The sequence below is a fragment of the Carettochelys insculpta genome, chromosome 21 (genome assembly GCF_033958435.1).
Source record: "Carettochelys insculpta isolate YL-2023 chromosome 21, ASM3395843v1, whole genome shotgun sequence".
NCBI lineage: Eukaryota > Metazoa > Chordata > Testudines > Carettochelyidae > Carettochelys > Carettochelys insculpta.
In genome coordinates this window covers 9445147-9469402 of record NC_134157.1, presented here as the reverse complement: position 1 = coordinate 9469402, position 24256 = coordinate 9445147, and the positions used below count along the sequence as shown (strand labels likewise).

Below are 24256 nucleotides of genomic sequence, written 5' to 3'. Positions count from 1 at the left end.
TCCAGAGCTCAGTTTTGCTGCGGGTGTTAAGACATGGCAAAATTGACTGCTCTGGGCTTGGCCATCGAGCCCTGTATTCCATGCTGTCTCATGGAGTAAGGGACGTTGGTGTGAGCCTGAAGTGCCCTGGACTACACTCAGGCAGAAAGTCGACTCTGATAAGTCGATTCCAGATACGCTAATGGAGAACCTAGAACTGCATATCTGAGATCAACTTTGTTCCCTAGTGTAGATCTACCCTAAGATAAATGTCATCCTCCACTCTTCAGTGGTCTCCCTTCATTTGTTTATATCTTTTTGGTAGCCAAAACAGTATTTCCCGCATGATCCCATTTAGCCATGTAGCCAGAGATTTGTATCTTTCCTGCTCTGCACCTTGAGACCTCTGCGCACGCAACCTAAACTTGTGCCAGCTGCTGCAATGCATTGCAAATTCCTGTTGCATTTGTCAGTCATAGAACTCTCTTCACTCAGCACTGCCCAGGGCTCTCTTTCCCACCATATGTGGGTGAGGGAGAGTCATGGGGGACACTGGCCACATGACACCCTCCTCAGTCTGGGGAAGGGCCAGGATAACTCCTCTCTGCCCCAGGCCACACCTCCCCTGCTCTTGCTCTTACCCCACCTCTTCCCCCAAATGAGGTGACCAAAGGGCCTGGTGGGGCTAGGAGTCCACTGCTGGCAGGAGAGGTCCTGTCCCCCACACCCCCACTGGCAGTAGCAGGGGAAGTGGAACAACATGGGCCCAGCTCACTTTGCTCCCCAGGCCATGTCATTCTGCTTTCTACTGGTGAATGTGGGGACAGTCCCACCCCTGTCCTGAGAGAGCAGAGCAAGCTGGGGCCACCTTGCTCCACTTCCCATGTCATTGTGGGTGAGTGTGGGGGGTCAGACCCTTCTATGAGCTCCAGGCCTCCCTGATATTCCCTCTGTCAGCTGCTGTCCAGCCCCTTGCCACTCCTGCCCACAGCTGGGGGGCATGTGACCCCTCCCCATGTCACCCCTGGGCTTCAGATTATTTCCCCCCTGATTTACTGACTCCCCTTTTTTTAAAGACAAATTTCATTTTATCTTCTACCCATATTTCTCACCTCTCAGCAGCTGCTCTGCTTAGTGCATTGAAGAGAAAGCTATTCTCTCTTCTCCTGTCCCATCTCTCCCCCTGCTCTACGGCTCCGATCTGCTGGTATGAATAATTCAGCACCTGCTGAGCCTGCCTTTGTTCTTTGCATAGAGGAGCTTTTCTGAGAAACACCAAAGATTGGCAGCTTTCAGGTGGTTGGGCTGTGGCCTGCATGCTGGGACGTGTGAAGGTTGGCATGGCAGGGTCTCTGTTCTCTTGCAGCCATCTCTGTGACCTAACATTTCAGGCTCTGAGAGGCCTGTTGTATCACAGGGCGAGGGAGTGGGCCTCCACCTGAATTATTCAGCCTCTAAACCTCAAAGGGATGCTGGCCCTGTTACAAGTGATGCTTCCCCACTGAAAATACACCCAGCTGGAGCTAAACAAGGCAGGGTTCAAACGAAAGACAGCCTCTGTTTAAACCTGCTCAGGTCCTGAGCTTTGCTGCTGTATCTCAAATCCCCTTCCTCTTCTGTAATTATCTTTTTCTACCTCCTCTTCATGGCTGCCTCTCTCTTTGTAATTCCTGGACCCATTCCTAAGCATCCTTAGAAGTCAATGGGATTGACAGATGCTCAGCATGGTATTTGCAAGTTCATCTGCATTTGAGAATGCATTTCTCTCTGGAGGTTTCTTTCTTTCACTCTTCCCTTCTCTTTTTCTTTCCATCTTGCCATGTCCCCATAGGACACTCTCATTGCTTTTTGTTGCTCCAAGAGCAAGTTAGCAGTGATGAAATGGATGATAGAATCACCAAGGGTTGGTGTCCATATGTCTTTTAGCTGTATAAACAGAATCATTAAGTGGCTGGTTTTTTTACTGCAGCCAGGAGGGATTGCATGTTACAATGGATTTACTGTGCTCCAGGAAGACATAACAGAGATATGAACCTGCAGAATAAATTCTTCCCCTGGAGCAAGGATCTGCTTTTCATAAACACTGGAACACTAACGTGGTTGCTGCAGGAAGTGTAAGAACATTAACAAGAGCGGATTCCTAGTGAGATGAGCTGCAGCGGCTTTAAAGGACTTTGTAATCAGGATTTTCAGGAGGGGAGAATGTGAGCTTACTGCAGACAGGGTGGGCTGGCAACTCAGGCAGGGGGTGAGCAGGTTAACAGGGGCAGCACGATCAATGGGATTGACCATCACCAGCTTATAACCGCTGGAGGAGAAGCAGCATGTTGCAACAAAGGAACAAGATGAAGCAGGCTCAGGAGCAAGGAGTGTGTGTTGGTGGGGTTGATAACAATGGAAGGGTGTAATGAGTGCAGTCTGGCATTGGCCACTATCAGAAAACAGGATTGATGGACCAGTGGTTTGGCTCAGGATGGCCATTTTTGTGTTCTGATGGTGTCTTGGTAACTCAGACAGCTGTGATGGGCTAGCTTTAGACATGTGGCACTCCCCACCCTTCACTGGCTTTCTTCACCAGAAGTATGATGGTGACAGAACAAAAGGGAAGACTAAGCAAAACTCATCACTCCACTTCTCCCATCCCACAGGGCAGCCGAGTAAGGCAAAGGAACATGCTCCCTCCCACTTCCCCTTATGTAGGAGCATCAGCGTCCCTGCTTATTTGTGAGTGCACTTGGATGATGGAGATGTAGTCACTGTCAGGGGTGGTGACTATGGCAGGGTCAGGCCAGAGGGCTGCTTCAGAGTGGGAGAAAGGCAGCCCAAAGTGGGGGAAGACTTGCTACCTAGAAGCGGAGGGCAGCAGGGCAATTAGAAGCATCTGGGAGGGAGCTGGCTCAGGCAAACTGGGGCCACCTGACTCCACTGCTGGCTTTCTGAATGCCTTTTTAAACCACCCCAGTGGGAAGGCGTGGGAGAGAGGGGCAGGGCTGGAGGAGAGATGTAACAGAGACAGAGAGCAAAAGCCTGAGAGGGAGTCATACCAGCTCCAGCACAGAAACATCAGGAGAGGGAGTGGCTGGACTCCCTACCACAGACACCTGCTGCAAGACAGCCCCTGTGGTAAAGGGACAAGAGTCTGACCCAAGCAGTGGCCTGGGTCAGCGGGACACTTGCCACATATGTCACCCCACTCCCTGAATGAAGAAGCAGACTGACCTCCCAGATCTGGCCTGTCAATGATTCACTGCCTGAGAACAAACCAGGCTGGATCCTGTTGTGACCGAGTAGGGCTCAATCTACACTAGTGGGGGGCTGTGTCACCATTGCAGTGCCACCTCAGGTGCCTTAAAATACTTTGCTGCGGTAGCTCCCACCTGGGGAGCTCACAAACAACCTGCCAAAACATAAGCTGCACCCTGAGTGTTTGTGGGTAACTCTTGCCTGCCAGCTCCACCTTGCTTCTCACCAGCCTCGATTTATATATGAAGGTGACCTGCTATGTGCCGAGTCCCAGAGTTTCCCTCAAAATGTGTGTTGTGCACTGCCCAGCCCTCTCCTGGACAGTACAAATATACTCAGTATGTTATTACTTTATAGAAATAATATGACATTATTTTAAACAGTGATCCAGACACTTCCAACTTTAACACACTGGCTATGTCTACACTAGTCCAAAACTTCGAAGTGGCCATGCTAATGGCCATTTCGAAGTTTACTAATGAAGGGCTGAAATACATATTCAGCGCCTCATTAGAATGCCAGCAGCCGCAACACTTCGAAATTGATGCGGCTCGTCCAGACAGGGCTCCTTTTTGAAAGGACCCCACCAACTTTGAAATCCCCTTATTCCTATCTACTGTTAGGAATAAGAGGATTTCAAAGTCGCCGGGGTCCTTTCAAAAAGGAGCCCCATCTGGACGAGCTGTGCAGCGGCGAGCCACATCAATTTTGAAGTGCCGTGGCTGCTGGCATTCTAATAAGGCGCTGAATATGTATTTCAGTCCTTCATTAGTAAACTTCAAAATGGCCATTTCCATGGCCGTTTTGAAGTTTTGGGCTAGTGTAGATGTAGCCGCTGGGTTAGATAAAACAATAAAACAAGTTTATGAACTACAAAGAAAGATTTAAATGGATAGAAGTAATGAGATGTAAAAGTCGGAAATAGTTGCAAGACAGATAAAGATAGAAACATGCACTGGTGCCAAACTTAACAAGCTGTATTAGATCCAAGCAAAATTTCTTACCACGTGCTTCCAGCAAGGTTCTGATCAAACTGTTCAGGTCAGGACCCCTCCCGCAAAGTCCAGTGTTTGTTTACTTTTGTCTTCCAAGTTGCAGAGAATGCACTAGGAGGGAGAAAAGAGGGATATCTGCCTCTCGATGTTATAATTCTGCCTTCCCCCTGCTCCAGGAGACTTATTTCCAGCTGGGAGCAAGGCAACAGGCAGACTAGTGAAGAAAAGAAACATCTTGCTTTTTCTTTTCTAAAATGTATGTTTTGGTCCCTGCCCTTTTCGTGGCCAAAAAATAGCTATGTAACACAAAGCAGTTCATCAACCTTGTTGAACTCTAGCTTAGTCTTTGTTTTTGAGGATAGCGGCTCACAAAACTTATTTTGAAAACATATTTCAGGCATAATTTCTGCTTTGTTTATAACTTTTGGTCCTGTGGATCAGGAGGCCATGTGTTCAGGAATGTGGCATGGTACCTGTTGTACATGAGGTCAGTCTTCCCTGAAAGAACAGGTATGCAGCTTGGGAGTCCTCCTGGATCCTTTTTTTATCATTTGAGAATCAAATTTCTTCAGTGGCTATTAGTGCTTTTGGTCAGCTTCATCTGATCTGCTAGCTGCAACTCTTCCTGTACAAGTATGACTTGGCCACAGAGATCCATGCTCTTGTTACATCCCAACTGGATTAATGGGATGCACTTTATGTGGGATTGCCTCTAAAGAGCCTTTGGAAACTTCAAATCATTTAGAATGTGGCTGCTTGAGTTTTAACCACTACTAGTTATGCAGGGCACATTATGCCAGTGCTCCGGCAGCTGCACTGGCTTCCAGTATGTTTCTGGGCACAATTTATTCTTGGTTATGACCTATAAAGACTGAAATGAGTTGGGCCCAAGGTATCTGAAGGACTGTCTACTCCCATGTGAACCTGCCTGGGGACTGAGGTCAGCTGTGAAGGCTCTGCTCAGTGTTCCTCCACTTGGGGAGAGAAGATTAACATCTATGTGGAGCACGGCCTTTTCAGCTTTTGCTCCCAGGCTGTGGAATTCTCTTCCCCGGGATGTTCTCATGGTGCCATTGTTAGCATTGTTTTGGTGTCAGCTAAAGCCACCTTTTTTACTCCTGCTTTTATTGGTGTTTGAGTGTATGCATGTGTGTGTGTGTCCCCCTCCTCCTGAGATGTTTTAGTAGGTTTTATGTCCTTTTGGGGTTTTGTATTTTTAATTTTTTACTATGTTTATATTTTTAAAATTTTGTAAGCCGCATCAAATATTTTAAATGGAGAGGCAGAGTAAAATATTTTAAATAAATAAATAAATAAACTTTAAATATAATGTTACTTTGTACATTTAGCCATATTACTGATCACCAGCTATGGGTTTTAAAACCAGAGCTCACAAGGGATACTTCATATAAACATTATTACAATAGGGTGCGAACTTTGGAGTATATTCTGTCACACCTATCAGGAGAAAGAACCTATCATGCTCTTTCACATACTTGGCTTAATCTAATTCTTGACTCCCGCCCCCCGCTTCTCCCCCTCTACTCTCTGATTTGCTCACCTTGATAATATTTTTCTGATTTGTCAACCTGGATTACTATGTTTGGTTCTCTGTGCCTTAAATATTGAGTCTGTTCTGGTATGGCTATGGGCTGAAGAAGTGGGTCTTTCCCACAAAAGCTCATCACCTAATAAATTATTTTGTTAGTCTTCAGTGCTACTGGACTGCTTTTTTGTTTGGACAGTATATAAACTGGCACAGCTTTCTCTCTGTTACTATCAGGAGAAATTTCTTTGCATACTGATTTTTAAATATTTGCTTAACCATTGTGTCCCAGATTGCTGGGGTCTTTGCATTAACCTGTACTAAAACTGAGCATTATGGGAAACATCTAGTAGCTTCATTCACTACATCCATCCTGTGTGTGTGTCCAGCTAGTCTAACCAAATAGTCCCATAGGGTCGTGTTCACACCTGTGCTGTCTCTTAGGTAGAACCCAAGATGGAAACAGATCTCTCCTTGGGTTGTTCCGCAGTCCTGGTCTGAAATGCAGAAGGACATTACCCTAAGGATGACCCATCCAACAGTAGCGTGAAAATGGTGCACCTCCACTCCCAGTATTCATTGGCTGCTACTGTCACATTTTAAATTCTGTTAGTCATTGCAAATATAAACTTTTCTCTCCTTTCCTTGTACCATAAAGAGCACACAGCTGCTTCTGCCTGACTCTGTATTCCCCCTGATTTGTGCAAAACTATGTCTGGCCCTGCAGTAGTTTGTTTTTTTCCCATGAGTCTACATTGCACGTGAGTTGGTTGTTGAGGGGGTTAGAGTGTGGGTCCTGCTCTGTGTAGATTCCTTGTCTAAGCTTAGAAAAAGCAAGCCAATTGGGATGAAATAATTCTTCCCCTCACTGCCAGCCTTTTTGGAGGTAGACCAAACTCCCACCCCTTGCTGTTCTCCTTCCCCTGCTGGTTCCTGGGCATGGCTAGAAGCAGAAATGACAGATCATAAAAAGGCTCATTCTTGGGAAATTTTTAGGCCACTTTTCATTTCCTGAAAGGTTTGTAGGAGACTTTGAGAAGTACCCAGCATTCAGAAGAACTGTCTTTACCAAATCTCTGGACTTTTTGAAGTTCCCTCATCACTGGTCACACTAAGGGTGGATTAAAAGTAAGTTGGTCCCTGATTAATCAGAATTTTGGGATGCTCTCCCCATTAAAATGTCTCCTTTTCTCATCTATCTGACAAATTCTCCAATCCAAAAAGATATATCCTTGCCCTCTTACACACACATAACTCTTGTCTTCCTCCCACTCCTCAGTCCTTAATATTCCTGCCTAAGGAGGCAAACTGGCATGTGGCTGTCTGGCACCACTCAGGCAAGATTGGCACCACTGTATGCTGCCTGACGGATTCACTGCTGCACTCAGTTTTCCTTTGACTGTGTGGTCTGGTTCCCACAGTCAGAACCAAAAAGTTGCTTATTCCACCTCTTATTTTCAGCTCTAATTGGGCATCAGCTGCCCTTTTCTCTACATTGTTGAATGACTAGGCTGTTTAATGTATGGCTTGCTTTTCGCTAGCAAGTCTGTTCTTGGGCACTGCCCTACATTCAGTAACAATAGCTTCCAAATTTAGCCTCTGCAGAACTCATCCATCTCTCTCGGCCTACTTTATTTTTCAATCTAGAGAATTCAGCCAATGACCAATCCAGACACTGCAACATCTGCCTGGTCAGCCAGCTCTAGAAGGAAGAATAGTCTTTTTACCAGTTGTATTTATACAGCAAGGCTTCAGTCATCTGGTTTGTTTTTTCCACACAATGCTATGTGCCATTAGCTGTCTACATGCTATGGGCTGCAGATTCAATGTATCAGAGGGGTAGTCGTGTTAGTCCATATCTGCAAAAATGAGAAGTCCTGTGGCACCTTGCAGACTAACAGATATTTTGGAGCATAAGTTTTTGAGGACAAAGATCCACTTCATCAGATTCAATGTAGCTCTTCATCAGGGGAAGATCCGTTCCCAGTTGAGGTGATGGAACTTTAGACATCTGAGCTAGGTTCCATTTCACAAGCTAAAGGGGGCCTTTGTGCGTGTCCAGATCATCTCTCTTTGGGCACTGGATAGCAGTGAAGTTGCTTTGTTAGGCCTGTACTTCAGTTTCTCTCTCCCTCACTTGTGCTCTTTCTGCTTATAGCTGAGCATAGCTTTAAATTCAGTAGCCTATAGCTGCTCTCCTATTTTAGGAAGGACTTTCTGATAATTTATGTACAGCACAGGTTGTGTATAGGAAGCAAATTCCATATTATTTTTATTGATGATGATGATAATAATAACAATACTAATAATACAGAGTGCATAGCACCTTTCTACTGAGAGGGGGAAGTGTTAATGTTCCCACTCTACTGACAGGAAAACAAGGCTCAGGGAGGTTGAAGGGAGTCACTAAGGTCACACAAGAAGTCAGTGATAGCTGACCCAAGAGTCTGTCAGGGAATCCCATGCGTGACAGACAAATTGTCCAACCCCTGCATTTCAGCTGTTTGCTCTAATGAGGAGAGCTAATCTACTGTGCAGAGACCAGTGGAAGGAACTCAAGGGTTTGATTGCTGTGACACAGTTTATGTCACTGCCACAGGAAATTGTGGAAGCCACACTGCTTGAAATATTTGTGGTGAGCACGAGTAACCCATCTGAAAGACCTTTACTGGGCAAAAATTTTCTGTGGGCTGCTGGTGTTGATTAGATGAACTTACTCATCTCTTATTCTGTTTAGCTGTGAGTTAATGTGATTTCCCTCAAAATGACTATCCCATTATTTTTTACACATTCATTTACTTTCATCGTTTCTCACTCAGGGGTCAACCATCTTCTGTGTCTGTTTCTAGTCGCTGACTCCAGCAACCTGAGCAGCTGTAGCAAAAGAAGTGACCCCTTTAGCTCAAGTGGTTTTCATGCTGAAAATCCCGTTTTGATACCTGTTCCTGAGTGTGGTGCCTCCATGTGATTCATTACAGAGATCGTTCGTATGTGGTCCTTATAATGCTTGATTGTCTTGCACCCAAGCATATGTTTTTTTCAATAATGAGGCCTGCTGGCTGCCAGTCTCACAGTTGTGTGGTTTCTGGCTGTGGGAGAACCTCTTTGGTGCCATGTTCTGACTCTGTCCCCCACTGGTGCCTGGCCAGCAGGAATGGGAAAGAGTGAGGTAGAGGAAGAAGCAGCAGGGAGTATTTGGGGAGCATATCTGGGGACAGTCTGACCTCTGGGAGCACATAGATGAACAAGGAGGTCCATGGGAATCTGAGGTAGCCTGGGTTAAATTACTCCAAGACTCCAGGATCCCAAAACCTTTGCTTCCCAGTCCTGTATTTTATCTTGGTAAAAGTAGGGTATGGAGAAAGCTTGAGTGCCAGCTGCATTTGTCTATGTAGATGGCCACCTTCATCAGTACTTTGGTAACCTGATACTGTCTTGGATCATCAGATTCAGCTGGAGTTTATACCCAGCGGGGTGTGTGTGTTTGTGTGTGTGTGTGTGTGTGTGTCATTTTCCTTTTGTACCAGCTTACTCAGAAGAGTATATCCATGAAACAGCATCTGATACTTTGTTGCATCTCCTTGAACCACCCCTAGTTAGTGTCTGGTGCCAGTACTTTGTACAGATTTACACAGCAGTAGAAGAAAGGAGAGAGGCTTGGAAAAGAGATGCCAAAGATTGAATGGGCCGTGGGCCTTCCAACACATGGAGATGATTGTCTCCCACTCTGGTTTGCTGTGTTGGAGGAGCTGCTGCCTGTCCTGTCCCTGCCCTGTAACGTATAATGACTTTCCATCTTCATTGCTGTCAGTCTGGCATTTTCCACCAGCAGCATTAAATTCACAAGTCAAAGAAGCAAGGGAAAAAAAAACTCCTAAAGTTAACACTTGATGTGTGAAAGGCTAGATAGCCCTGCCTGCATGGCTCACTGCTGTTTGCATCTCATCTCACACCTCCCTGGAACTGTACTCCCTTGTGCTTCATCTAGCTCCTGCTCTTTATATGGGTGAGACCATGCTGCAGAGCAACCACCCACTGAAATGTGAAAGGCCACAGTCTGTGGAACCCATCCCACTGTGTGAATGGGGCACAAAGTTGGGAATCATCCTACAAGTAGTCCTGTGGGTTGAGCACTGTGTGGCTGGAAGCCTGGGTAGCTCTTTCCTGCTTTAACTTCCATGACGCTATGGGAGACTTTTAGTCGTCAGTGGTGTGAAAATAACAATTTTGCTAAATAAATCAGAAGATTTATTTAATGCCAGCCACCCCCATCTCTGGATCCTTCTGTGCTCTCGGCTAGAGCTGGATGAAAATTTTCTGACAACGCCTTTTTTAGTGGAAAAAAGACGTTTGGATTTAACAGAATTTTTTAACATTTTTGGGGAACAGGGTGGTTGAAAACCCCCAAAATGGAAAACATTGTCTTGTTTTATGTGCCTTAGTACCCCAAAATTAAGAAAAATGTTGAAGAAAGGTGGGGAGGGGAATATGTGTTTTTGTTGAAAATTATAATGGCTGGAAAAAATTATCTCCCTACCAGCTCTACCATGAGCAGATGTACGGAGGTAGTTCCCTGTTTCCAACAAGTATCTACACTTCGCACCCAGGAAACCCCTTCCGCAAAGCCACCTTGTCTCCAGTGCAGGAGGCTGGGTTGATGCTCCTTAATCATACCAATGGATCAGTGAGCAGTGAATTGAGGTGCTCTTTCCTCCACAACAACAAGAAGTCCTGTAGCACCTTATAGACTAACAGATATTTTGGAGCATAAGCTTTTGTGGGCAAAGACCTGCTTTGTCAGATGCACAGCTTTGTCATTTCCTCCACAGCTTGTCCAAACTCAGCCAGCATTGGGGAACAAGAGACCTGGGCTGGAATTTGATCTTGATCTTGCATGTGGCAGTGCCATAGCTTATAACCTTAGGATTAAACATTCCTTTTGTGGCTATACTTCTAATGACATATGTCTATGGCTACATTATAGTACACATAGTACACTTCAAAATAGCCACTTCTTTTGAACTTGGGTGCTGTGTGGATGGCACCAAGTTCAAAATAAATTAACTCAAAATAAATTACAGGATTTGCACAACGCAAATTGTGTAAATTACTTCAAGCAATGGCTACAGGATAGTCGTAACCTATGATAATTGATTACATTGCTTTTGTGACTTCTAGTGGAGACTGAGGCCAGGTCTACACTGCAGACATATGTCGGTGTAACTGTGCTGCTCCAGCATATGGATTTTAGACCACCATGTTGATAGCACTGTGTTAACAGAAGAGCTTGTCCTCCTCTCTGGGAGGTGGATTAAGTACAGGATATATTAACCCACTCGCATAAGAGCATCTTCACGTCAGTGCTACACTAGCACAGCTGCATCTTTGGAGATGTACTGATACCTGCCCTGAGGTACGGATAGAGATGGATCTGTGCAGTGATTGAGAGGTACCTTAATTCTGGAATGTAGACAATGGTAACAACTTAATCTTTTGAGCTGGCAATGGAGAGACCTGTTAACATATTTTGCAGGGCTGGTGGCTGTGACACTGAACTACATATCGTTCTTTGTTGTATGATTTCAGGTGACTATAACATAAGTATGACCTATCTGATACAAAATATGTCTCCTGAGCCATCACTGGAAAAGGTGATTTGCTGAATTGGAATATTGGGGTGCATTAGGAGAAGCATTTCCAGCAAATCTAGAGAAGTTGTTATTTTCCTCTGTTCTACGCTGGTGAGGCCACATCTCGAGTATTGTGTCCAGTTCTGGGCCCCCCAGTATAGAAAGGATGTGGATGCATTGGAGCAGGTGCAGCGGAGGGCAATGAAAATGATGAGGGGGCTGGAGCACATGACCTACGAGGAGAAGCTGAGGGATTTGGGCTTATTTAGTTTGCAGAAGAGAAGAGTGAGGGGTGATTTGATAGCAGCCTTCAACTTCCTGAAGGGGATGGAGAGAGGCTGTTCTCAGTGGTGACAGATGGCAGAACAAGGAGCAATGGTCTGAAGTTACAGGGGGAGAAGTGTAGGTTGGATATTAGGAAAAGCTATTTCACCAGGAGAGTGGTGAAGCACTGGAATGTGTTACCTAGAGAGATGGTGGATTCTCCATCCCTAGAAGTTTTAAGTCCCTGCTTGACAAAGTCCTGGCTGGGATGATTTAGTTGGAGTTGATCCAGCTTTTGGCAGGGGGCTGGACTAGATGACCTCCTGAGTCCCTTCCAGTCCTAGGATTCTGCTTCTATGACATGCAACTTCCTCTGCTAGGCACTGTTGGCTGGACCCTGGACAGCATCTAACGTCATTCTTACAAGCTGGATGTCAGTCAGCCTGGTTAAGAGCTGCAGTATATACAGGGTTGTGCTTAAGCACACTTTGTGCCTGATTTCCCTGTAGGATCTAAACCCACTATCAGTAAATCAAGAGCATATTTAATTCCAGTTAGGATTACTTTTCCCTTGGCTTAGGTGATGACTGGAGGGGGAGGGGAGATGTGTATGTGCAGTGGACCTCCACAGTATCTTAGGTTCCTTGCTCGAGCCAAGAACACTCATAGTCCCTAAACTCAGGAGACCTCAGAGACTGCTCCATCCAGGCCCGCTTCAGTACCCCCTGCCCAGAAGGGGATTAGAGGAGACTTTGGGCTTGTTTATCTGCTTCTCACTGCTCTAAATCTTAGACTGGGCACAAGGCAAGCACAGTCCTTTGTGACACTCTGTAGAGTCACACCACCTCCTACTCAGGGTTATGCTGATCAGGGACAATGTAGCCCTGCACCATCTGCAGTGAAACAACAGCATGTAGGAGCAACCATAGCCCAGCTGTGCCTTCACACCTCGCAGTTCTATATGAGTACTGTCACTTCCCCAGCACTGTCAGATCTTATTCCTACTCTCTCAGAAAGAAATCAAAACTGACTGGAAGTCCCACAGCCTGGACTGATGGATGCTGAACCAGAGAGGAGAATGTTTTAAAAAAACACCGAGGAAAATCAATATCCCTGCAGACACGTGCAGGTTTAAGGATCACAAGTTAGACACCGTTAGAATACCAAGGCAGGCACGTGAGGCCTGGAGTGGTACTGCTGCTCCTCCACCCCAAGGGTGGGGTCATGAATTGTGCTGTTGGATGTGGGAGGGGAGAGGAGGCTTCTAAGATTGAGACAGAAGAGCAGGCTAGCTGTGATGAGAGGATGGCAGGTATCAGCTGCAAGCTTTCACTGCATCCCTTCTAAATGGGTTAGACAATCCCTCCAGCCTAAGATGAAGTGCTGGCGTTGACCAATGACATGAAGATGATGCTGCCTTTAATCCCCTGCACCCACCCTTGCTGGAGCATGCTTCCATAGAGCATGGCTTGGACGCTTTGAATGGGACTCTAGAAAAGAACAACAAACGTTAACAGGAGGGCTGCAGGGACTGGCCAGACTTGGCTCAAGCTCAGTGATGACTAACAGGGGATAAGAGGACCACCTGTAAGTACTTGGATGGTACAAACACCAAAGGTCCCATCCTCATCTCCCATAAACTACTTTTACTCAAGTGTAAAATCCACTGGTTTCAGCATAGTCACTCCTGATTTACTTGCAGGTAAGATCAGAATCAGCCACAAAGTGAATGAGGGACTGGCTAGGGTATTTCAAAGCAGTGCTACTAGAAGTCAGTGAATTAAGACTGACCAAAAGGAATTTTCGTTTCAATATCAGGATAAGCTTCTGACCATGGTGTGTGTTAGGCTGCAGAATAGCATTGTGAGGGACATGGTAAATACACCATCACTGGGATCATTTAAGCATAGACTAGAATATCATGTGTAAGAGATTCCTGCATTGGCTAGGGGATGCATTAGATGATGCTGTGTTCCAGGTACTACCTGGCAGATTCCTCCTTATAGTCCTGTTTTGACTATGAATGTCTATGTTGTGTTTGCAGTTAAGACTTCCTCAGCTAAGACCCTCTCTCTTACGATAGGGTAGTTTTGCTAATTGCAGTTGCGTACCTAGAATTCACGTGGTATGTTGATTGAACTGTAGCAGTGCTTTGATTGGATTCAGAGTAAACACGGGTCTTACAGTCACTGTTGTATGCAGTCAGCATGCACTTGACTTCCCTTACCCTTGCTTTACGTGTGTGTCATTGCAGCAATAACAGTAGGAAAAAAAATAAAAGCCTTTGCAGATGGAAACCAGTGAAATTTGTCAACCATGTGTGACAGCAATAGTCACCAAATGTCTCACGGGCCACACTTAGAGCCTCAATGGGCCACAAGCAGCCCACAGATTGCCCACCACTACTCTTGCGGCAAGTGAGATGCATTTGTGAACTTCAGCCCAGGCCCATGAATGTTCAGGGATAGGCTAAAACTCCCATTCTGAATTTGAAAACACTGGCTGTGTCCTGATCACATTCAGTGTGCTCTATGATGGCAATGTTGCCCAATGGGAGCTCTGCTGTGGGATAGTATTTTAATCTTTTCAAGCTGTGGTTTTGGGAAGTGCAGATTACTGTTTGTGTGCACCTTAGTACTTCGTTTTACGAATAGCGGTAGCAGTGTTAGTGTTGTGTTGTGGAAGTATCTCAGAGCCCCAGTCCAGGACAGGATCCCATAGTGCTAGGCAAATGCAGAATAAAAAGCTTACAATCTGAGTCAAAGACCTGAGATGAAAGGTGGAGACAGACAGACTTATAGGGGAGGATAAGGAAACAAAGGGACAATAGTTGTCAGTACACCTGCTACCTAACCACTGGCAATTATTTGTAGGCATGCCAGCACAGGAGAATTTTAAGAGTAAGTTTGAAGGCAAAAGGAGGAGTTGTTAATCTGCCTTGACCTTGTTTGATAAACTTTTTTTCTCTCCCTGCAGGGAGTTTGCCAAAGAGCGTGAGAGGGTAGAGAACCGCCGCGCCTTCCTCAAGCTCCGTAGGCAGCAGCAGATCGAACGAGAGCTAAACGGATACTTGGAGTGGATCTTCAAGGCAGGTAAGGAGAGAGCAATCCCCTGGTTTCATCTCATCTTGTGCCACCTTGGGATGATAAAGAAACAGGCTTGTGTTGAAAAATTAAGTCTCTGACATGTTCAGATAAAATGAAAACCCTAAATGACACTGCAGGGCACACTGACCTCACAGCTTCCTAAGTCGCACCCACAATTTATGCTGCTGCAGACACCTGAGGGTTCAAAATAGACAGTTGCACATGTAAAACAGACAGATGCTTGCAGTGGTTCTTTCTGTGCCTATACCGGTCTCTTTGTTCATACTGTACTTGCAACTTCTGTGTCTGTGGTTTAACATGCATTGCCCAGGTGTCTCTATTTGAAAAAAATGGTCTCATGTATCTCCAGGGGCTTTGTTTCTTTTCGTTTGTTCCTTGAATGGCTTTCACCTCTCTGCAAGCTCATCCCTGGATGGCGCTCTCTCTCTCTCTCTCTCTCTCTCTCTCTCTGTGGAGTCCTCTGATACATTAATGTTTGCTGGGTTTTGAAGGGGGGATTGCAGTAGACAAAGCAGAAGATGACATTGACCTGGGCAGGAATTTTGACCGTTTGGTCAGAGAGGAAAGGCTGAAGCTTTGAAATATTAAGGAGTAAGATGCAGCAGCAGTTTGTATGGTGACCCGAATCTGTTATTTCACACACTGCTCTGGAGAGTGACAATCAAAAGCCAATTGTATTGATGAAACTTTATTGAATGCAACTGCTCAACAGGAAATGCCCACTATTAATTAACCACACTTTATCTCTCTGTAATTTTGTGGTTCTCAGGCATTCACATTGTTTTCTATTCATAAATTCTCCACACATTTGTTTACAATTTTGCGCTACTTTGAATTAATTAAAGATATATCTAGTAGCTAGAGCGGAGGATTTCTAAGTTCTAATCTCTTGCTGCCTTGCTTTAGGGCCATTGTGTTTACTTGGTCTCTCTGAGCTTCAGGGTGTGCCTACGCTGCAGTGAGAGGTATAGTTTCTGTCTCAGATAAAAGTATGTGTGCTAACATCAATGGATGCAGCCTGCTAAAAATAGCAGTGTAACCACAGTAGCACAAGCAGTGGCTCAGACTAGGTATGCTGAGTACAGTCCTAGTTAAACTCTCACGTAGGTACTACAGGTGGCTAATCCTTTCTCCATGACTCTATTAAGTGTTATAGCTCAGTCAAATCTAGTGTATGTTTACCCCATCTAGAAGCTTTGTCTCCAACTCCAGTGTAGATGAATCCTCGGACATCCCACCCATGAGGATAACAGCACTGTTCGTGCAAGGGTGTGGCCTGGCTTTAGTCTAATTAAGAACATAAGAACAGCCATACTGAGCCAGCCCAAAGGTTCATCTAGCCAAGTATCTTGTCTTCCAATAATGGCCTATGTCAGATGACCAAGAGGGTATGAATAGAACAGGTAATCATCAAGTGATCCCTCCCCCTGTCACCCATTTCTGGCTTTTGACAAACAGAGGCTAGGAATACCAGTCCTGCCCCTGCTGGCTAATGGACATTGATGGACCTATCGTCCATGAATTTATATAGTTCTTTTTTGAACCCTGTTAATGTCCTAATCTTCACACCATCCTCTAGCAAGGAGTTCCATGGGTTGATCTGTGTTACATGAAGAAATACTCCCTTTTGTGTGTCTCAAACCTACTACCTATTAATTTCATCTGGTAACTCCTTGTTCTTGTGTTATGGGGACAAATAAATTACTTTTTTTTTAATTCACTTTCTTCGTATCAGGTATGGTTTTACAGACTTGCATCATATCCTTCCTCCGCCTTAGTCTTCTCTTTTCTAAGCTTAGAAGCCTCAGTCTTTTTACTTTCTCCTCATGTGGCAGCCGTTCCAAACCCCTAATCCTTTTTCTTGCCCCTTTTTTGAACTTTTTCCAGTGCTGAGATTGGTCATAGAGCCTTGATGTGTTCTGCTGAAAGTAACTCTGCAAGTGGCAGGTTTTACTGTGTACATCACTGTGACACCTCTCCACCTCTGTGGGGGACGGGTCAGGCTGCTGCATCGCTTTGTCCCTCAACGTCCGCGTGAACGTGTGGTACAAATGCTAGGCAGTACCTCTCATTTCCATTTTATCTAATGACTTATGACATTTCAAACTGCGAAGTTTCAAGGAAGTAGGTGAATCTGGGAATCATAAAACACTCCTAGAGAGGCATTATTGGAAATATAATAGCAAGGTAATACAGGCTCCTTATACAACCAATAAGAAGCTTCATGTAGCAGAAAAGGTAGTTAGCTAGGTTGGGAAATAATTAAATGCAAACAATAGCATTGGGGACTATGGTAACGTTGAGAAATCAACGGCTCGAAAGTCAGGCATTGAAATCTTGGCCGCAGTGAAGCCAAGATTCATTCTGGGTGTTCTGCCAGCACTGGCTGCTTAGGAGGAAGGTGAGAGAAAACATGCTGTGGACAGGCCTGCATCAACCAGTCCACATGGCTACTTAAGGGATGCTGAGGTAGGAATCTTATCAACAGACCTTTGAGACAGCTCACTGCTGGTAAAGCTCCAAAACACCACACCTTTAACTTATGAGGAAATGGACTTAACTGAGGCTGCTTTAACGGAGGAGTTTGTAACTTTGGCAGAGTGTAACCAGCTGAGGCATCTGAAACAAAGGTGCGCTTAATGGTGACATCTTTAATATAGGACTGCTTGCATGAGGTATACTTAATGCAGGAAGCCTTAATTGAGGGAGTACTTCAGAAGTGCTCTCTTAACAAAAGGATAGGAAAAGAAATAGAAAGCACTGGATTTACATATGCATGACTTATAAAATACACCCATTTTTGTAAAGCTTGAATTGATTTCCCCCGAAATAGTGTATAAAACAAGGCAGGTATTTCTGGCCTGCAAATGCTAATGTTTTAGCTGGAATTTAATTAGAAGAGTGGCTTGGGGATTTTTAGATCTCCCAAGCTTGCAAACAGTCAGTTTTATTTAAACTTCCAGGAAGAGCTTACATTGGGGCTGAGACCGAGCACTGAACACTTTAGCTTAATGGAATTCATTTGAGTAGCTGAGAGGTGCAGAAATGGAGGAGCTGCATCTCAGCTCTGGGAGCAGGTTTGTGAGAGTGGTTGGGAGAGAAGAGTTTCTTGCAGAAAGGAGTCCTGCAGTTGGCTCTAAATGGGGTGTGATCAGTCTCATCTCTTGCAAGGAGGAGCCTAAGAGTGTAAATTCAACTGCTGTCTGTGTGTAACTGGGGTATGGGTGGTTGTGCCTGGGGGTTGGTACAGAGTCATGACCAATGGTTAGAGCAGGAGATGGAAGTGAAGGAATTGGAGTTTGGTGCCAGGATCACTCACAGCTAGAGTCAGAAGACAGGAATTGGAGGTAAGGTTCATGACTGGGTGCTCTTGGTATGAAGATAGGCAAGACAGGGCAGGAGCAAGATTTATCACAGCTGTGGACACACATTTTGAGCAATCACTGAACTGTAGTTGTGCATAGGAACTGGTTTGCTGACCCTTTCAATTAATTAGGAAGCATAACCAATCAGGTAGCCTACTACAGGCCAGCTGCATTTATTGTCTACTTCTACGCTTCAGCAATCTGTTGACAGCAGTTACTGTAGGAAGAATCTTCTGGCAAATCGTCCATCAACAGATCATGTCCACACAGGCATCCACAAAGGATCACATCCTCTTCTGTTGACAGGTGGCACCTCAGAGCATATGCATGGCTTTTTCTATCAACAGAAACTGTCAGCAAAGGCAACGTGCCTCATCATGGACAGGCAGAATGCTGTTGGCGGAAGTGCCGAATTTTGTCCACAGACTGTTGACAAAACACGTTTTGTGTGTAGCAGCTCTTTGAGTTTTGTTGACAAAACCCTCTACTGTAGACATAGCTATTAAGTTGCCAGGAGATGGGCTTTGGTGCCAGCCGCAATTCTAAACTCTGTCAAAGTTCTGTTTCCTGGCCTTGTGAGTCTCCCCAAACTAGCTGATAATTTCATGACTCGAGTAAAACGTCTACCAATTAGAGACCAGTTCCATGGAAGGCTTTGAATATGAGGGCAGAGACCTTAAACTGGAATCTCTTTTCATTGGGAGAGCCAGTTCAGAGAGCAGAACCCTGGAGTGATGTACTTGTGGTACCTCATGCTCTTAAGCAGATGGGTTACACCAATTGAAACCAGTTGGAGTTTTTCCATGGTGTCAGGCTCCATTTTTGAGATACAATGAGGTACATTATTCAGAGCTGGAAGTTATAAGTGCATGGATCACCCTGGGCAAGACACCTTCAATGAAGAAGGCTTGTTACAGCCCTTGATGAATTAGTTTTGCCCCAGTAAGCACACAGCTTTCATTGCCATGTGATCCAAGTGAGGTCAATGCCATGCAGGGAGGAGGAGGGAGAATGTTCCAGTCTTGGTGGCTTCCTCACAGTTTTGTGGAGGCGGAGTTATATTTTTAACACATTAACTCATTTTGTATAGGCAACCCAGGACATTAGCTTTTAGGAGGTTTAGACAGGATGTGGATGAGGAGAGAGAGTTGCTAGGCAGACAGATTTCAGATGTCTTCCATATATTGTGGGGGGCACTACAAAAGAAGGGCCTGGATGTGGACATGAGAGAAGGAACCCAACATACAGGGTCTGATTCTTCTTTCATGTTGTGTAAATCAGTTGTGACCAGTTTTCCCATCCATAGACAGGATAAGTTTTGTTTTGTTCACCAAGACGTGCGCCACCAATAGAAGCACAGGCTGCCCACTATGGGAGCTCCGCTAATCAGCTGGGCAGTACTTGGCTCTCTCCTGGGCAGCCACCCAAGCTCTCAGATTACAGGAAACAGTGGTTGATTCCAGTCAGGTTAGCAGAGATATACAGGGTAAAACTGGGATGGAAGGAAAATTTTTATAGAGTTTTAAGACCTAATGGAAACATTCTGATCAACTAGTCCGACCTCCTGAGTGCCAAAAACCTTTACCTTGTAACTCCTGCTTCCAGCACATAACTCCTGGTTGAGAATATCTGTTAAGATAGAGTCACCTTTAACCTGGTTTAAAGACTGCAGAGACTAAAGAATGAAGCCCACGGGATTTTTTAAAATACTCTGTAGAAGGGTAATTGCTACCCACCATTGAAATGTAACAATCTGCTGATGCACCTTGTCATTTACAGCTCTAGGCCCACAAACACAGATCTCTTATCAAATGCCACTTCCTCAGCAAATTAATGCCAAGTCTCCGGTTTCTAGCTTGAAACTAGGGAAAGTTGTTTTGTTGGGAACCTTCAGCTTCACTCACTCTATTCTGGGGAAGGGTATTGTTTTCTTTGGCTCAAAGAGAAGTGGCAAGGAATTTATAAGAAACTGTGTACTTCAGAGGAATAAAAACAAAGAGCTTTGAAGAATTACTGATTTGATCCAGGCAAATGATCTTGCTGCTGCTGCTTTCTGCTCCTTTTTTTAGAGCTGTAGCAACTATTAGACTGTTGTGCTGCATTTCTGAGGGAGCCAAGAGCTAGAACTTCTTGCTGGAAAGAGAGAAACATTCCTAAGTCCTCAAGTGTCTTTTGAAGACACTTCTCTTACCTTACAAGGACATATATCATTTGAAAATGTTTTTGCTTTGGAGACTGAAAGTTGTACAAGTGGGAGCAAATCAAGCCACTTCTTGCATTTTAATTCCTTTCAAGTCCATTTCCTAGCCACAGCCCTTCACCACCAGTTCTTGTGTGTTTCTCTTCCCTTGGAATTAGCACTCTTTGGGGCATTTCATTTAACCTTTCTCTTCCTGCTCATTGTAGTGTGAGTGCCATGCTCTGGTATTGTAAGCTGTCACACCACATAACTCCCAGTTTCTGTCAGCACGATTGCTTCCTAGAGTTCTGTCTTCTGCTGCCTGAATGTGCTCCTGACTCTTTTGCATTGAGATGCCTTAATTTGCATTTTCCCAAGTGGAATCTCATTTTGCTGTTGTTGGCCCGTATTTCCAATCTGTCTGTTCCTTTGTATTATTTTGTCTTTCAGTTTTGTGTCTTTTCATTAACATAGCAACATTCACTACCTCTTTCACATACAGGTTGAACCTTTCTAGCTTGGCACTCTTGTCTGGCAACATCTGTGATTCAGCATGATTTTAGTTAGCTGGACAACCCCATATCCTGGGTGTGACCGAGTTTCCTGAAGTCTCATAAAGTTTGTTTACAGGTCTCGGTATTCTGTGCTACTTTTTCGCTCTAATTTATCCCAAATGTTTTATAAGAGACCGGTAAGGATTGGGAGTGTTAGTAATTTGCTAGATGATATTGGCCTCACACTGTTTAGCAAATTCTCTCATTCGACACCACCAGCCAGGTCCTGAGGGTGCCGGACTAGATGGGTTCAACCTGTAATTAATAAAGATATTTCAAGATGGTTGTTAACATCAATCGCTGCAGACATCTCTTTCAACTAATAGGATTTTCTTCTGTTTAGTCTGTTTCTTTAACCAAATTTAAGATGATTTAAATCATCCTTTCAAGCAGGATTCTGTGAGATACTCTGACAGATATTGTACTATACCCAAGTGAACAATTATGCTAAAAAATGTGGAAAAAATTACAATTTAGAATGTCAACATCTAGTCACGTTCACCAGTCCTTTAAAAAAATGCGCCCCTCCAGCAATTCAGGATTGTGCAGCAATAAGCCAAAACTCTGTACAACCAGGTCTTTAGGAAAGTTGCTGTAGAATACTGTATAGTTAAGTTTCATGTCGATAGAATTTGCCCTACTGTCTCAGAAGTAAAGACACAACAGGTTCCATTCTTTGGGGTCAGTCAATACTAAGTTCACACATGACTGGAAAGCATAACTGACTCTGTTAATTTTGGAAGAAGTTCATATAAATATGGAAAACTAAAAGTGCATACCAGTTTTTTTCATGTGTAGTATATATTTTTAACTGTCAGTACATTGAGTGAAATCTTTGAACCATTGAAGTCTGTTTGTGTTTTGCCATAGACTTCAGTGGAGCCATGATTTCACTTAGATTAATTACAAATAGTGCATCATTGCCTAAAGTCCTGGCATTGAATGAGTGTGTCGAGTATGTGTCTGCACCTATGCAGATCTTGTATCTGGTTTGGCATGGACAGTAGCAAGTACCCTCCAGTGCAAATCATGGATGGGGACTGGGTAGAGCAGTGTATTGAAAGTTAATGCTCTGCCCTCTTACATGTCTGATGGGGTGGCTTAGAGAGAGGGGTGAAGCAAACTGCAACCTTTCTATCATCCCCATCCTCAGAACAAGAGGGACACAGGGAAGTAGTCATGACTCTCTGAGCTGTCCCTGACTTGATGCAGAGTCTAAAGACACAGTCTAGTTGGGCAGTTTGGTGAGCTGAGGTTATGGCATATGTCCACGTCCACGGCCTCCTCATAAGTGAGCTTTATGATGAATATGCAACTGATCCAGAGTTGAGCTCTTATGTTTCCCTTTCGCAGAGGAGGTGATGCTGGCAGAAGAAGACAAGAATGCCGAAGAGAAGTCCCCTTTGGACGGTAGGTTGGTTTGCCTTGTACTTTCCTTCTTGAAGTATATGAGAGGTCTACACACTGTATGCTGTTGTGTTTTTTACTGTGACCTAGCAGGTAGATGCATCACACCTTTGTATGACCCCAGCCTTGGGAGCAAATCTAGCTAATATTCCCTCTTTGGAGTTTGAGCTGGACAATCAGCAGCTATGAGACATGTCATTTTAGGATGGGGAGCCTCCCTGGGAATCTGCCAGATGCCCTTTCTAATTACGTAGACCCCGCCCCAGCCTCTGGGTAGCATGGAGGGATATGTGTACCTGTAGCATTGAGGCAGGGCTCCAAATCAAGATTTTCAAATGGCTTTGACACCGAGACTAAGACCCCTGTAACTTTTAAGCAGTAAGACATAGCAGGGTGTGGTGATCCTATCTAGTCTCATGACTCCTAGGGGCCTAATGTTAGCAGGAGACTTTGAGGAATTGATTTCTGATGCAGGTGCAGTGAGAATATGGAGAGTGTTCCCCCCCCCACTGCTGACACCAAGCTCTTAGGATGTTACAGACAGTAACCGTTCAGTTAAAGACTCTTCCCTCTCCCTTTTCTGACCATCTTTCGTCCTCCTGTGTCGTCTCCTTTTCCCTTCCCTCCCTGTCCTTCCCTTTCTCTTTTTTTGTTTCTCCTCCCATTAACTGTTAGGGAGGGCCGCCTCTGAAGGGCCAGTTCAGCAAGGCACGGCACGGACGGAGACTGGCAGCGGCAGCTACAACAGTGAGTGGATTGCAAATCAACAGGGGGTTAGGTGGCTCAGTGGGTTGATGCTTTTTGCTTGTAGCCTCACATCCTGAGTATGACAGGTCACTAGGAACAAGGTGTATGCTGGGATTTATCTGAATCCTATATGGCCACTGGTCCACCATGCGAAAGGATCACAAAATCTGGTGTGCTTTGGCGTGGTTGGTGATCTGCACTCAGAAGAAGCTCAGGAGGGAAAAGCAGGGGGTATGGCAGGTCAGGGATGAGGTGCATTGCCAGGGCTTTGGTGGGGGAGGGAAGCTTTGCACAGCACTTGGCTGTAGCTGGTGTTGTTGGTTCCTCATTGTAATGAACGCCTAGGCCTGGAAGAATAGCTTTACAAGAGGAGAGCTGTGTACATAAAATAGACATGGGCTAAGGCCCCAGACTTCAGACCCAGATATTATATTGGTATCTAAGATATATGTTCAGCCTGTATAAAAGTTGATCTATGCAAAATGTGGGTCCAGATCCCAGTTCTGATTATAGCGCTTCACCCTCCAAAGTTCAGATACTTGTGAGTCAGGGTGGGGGTGCAGTGAGCCCATCTCTAAAGTGATCATTTATAAGAAGGATTTTAATGCTGAGGAGGTGGCACACAATCATACCATCCAGCTTGTGTAAGGTGAAGATCCTCTGTTCATGTTACCCTTAACCACAATTACCTTCAAGACAGTTCTCAAGTAGCAGATTTCCTGTAGGGCTGCAGCAGACAGTTTGTATCACCACACCATGGAGTGTCTTACTGCTGGTATCAAATCATGCTTAATCATTATATTGTTTTTAAACCGTTACCAAGATGGTATCAAAATATTTTCTGATAGTTCACAAGGTTCCAGGGCAGGTGGTCTAAGGCTCAGAGCAGAGTTTGCAAGGCAGCAATTCCATTGTGTACCCAGCTTTGCCACTGATATGTTCTGTGGCCTTGGCATATCAGTTAATCTTTGGCCTCAGTTTCTTCATCTGTAAAATAGGAAAGTGATATTTACCTTCCTTGCAAAAGGGGTCACAAGATCAGGCTTATTTGTTTTCAAAGAGTTTTGAGTCCCCAGATAGAAGGTGTTGTAGAGTGGGTGCTATTAAAAGACATTCATCATGTGATATTGTTTGCTTACGCATGGTATTTCTTGTCTGTTGGGTAACGCAGGGTGCCAGATGATCTGTACTGAAATATAGTGAATGAAGATTTTTTTTTTAAATGGTGCATGCTGCAGAA

At 44.8% G+C, this 24256-nt stretch overlaps 1 protein-coding gene across 1 annotated transcript in view; it reads left to right on the top strand.

Annotated features, from left to right (window-relative positions):
• CACNA1B (calcium voltage-gated channel subunit alpha1 B) overlaps nt 1-24256 on the top strand; it is a 502106-nt gene that overhangs the window by 260253 nt on the left and 217597 nt on the right. Inside the window, exons 9-10 of the mRNA XM_075015705.1 lie at nt 14634-14749; nt 22216-22272. Of these exons, the coding sequence (XP_074871806.1) occupies nt 14634-14749; nt 22216-22272 (173 nt within the window). The remainder of the gene's footprint in view (nt 1-14633; nt 14750-22215; nt 22273-24256) is intronic.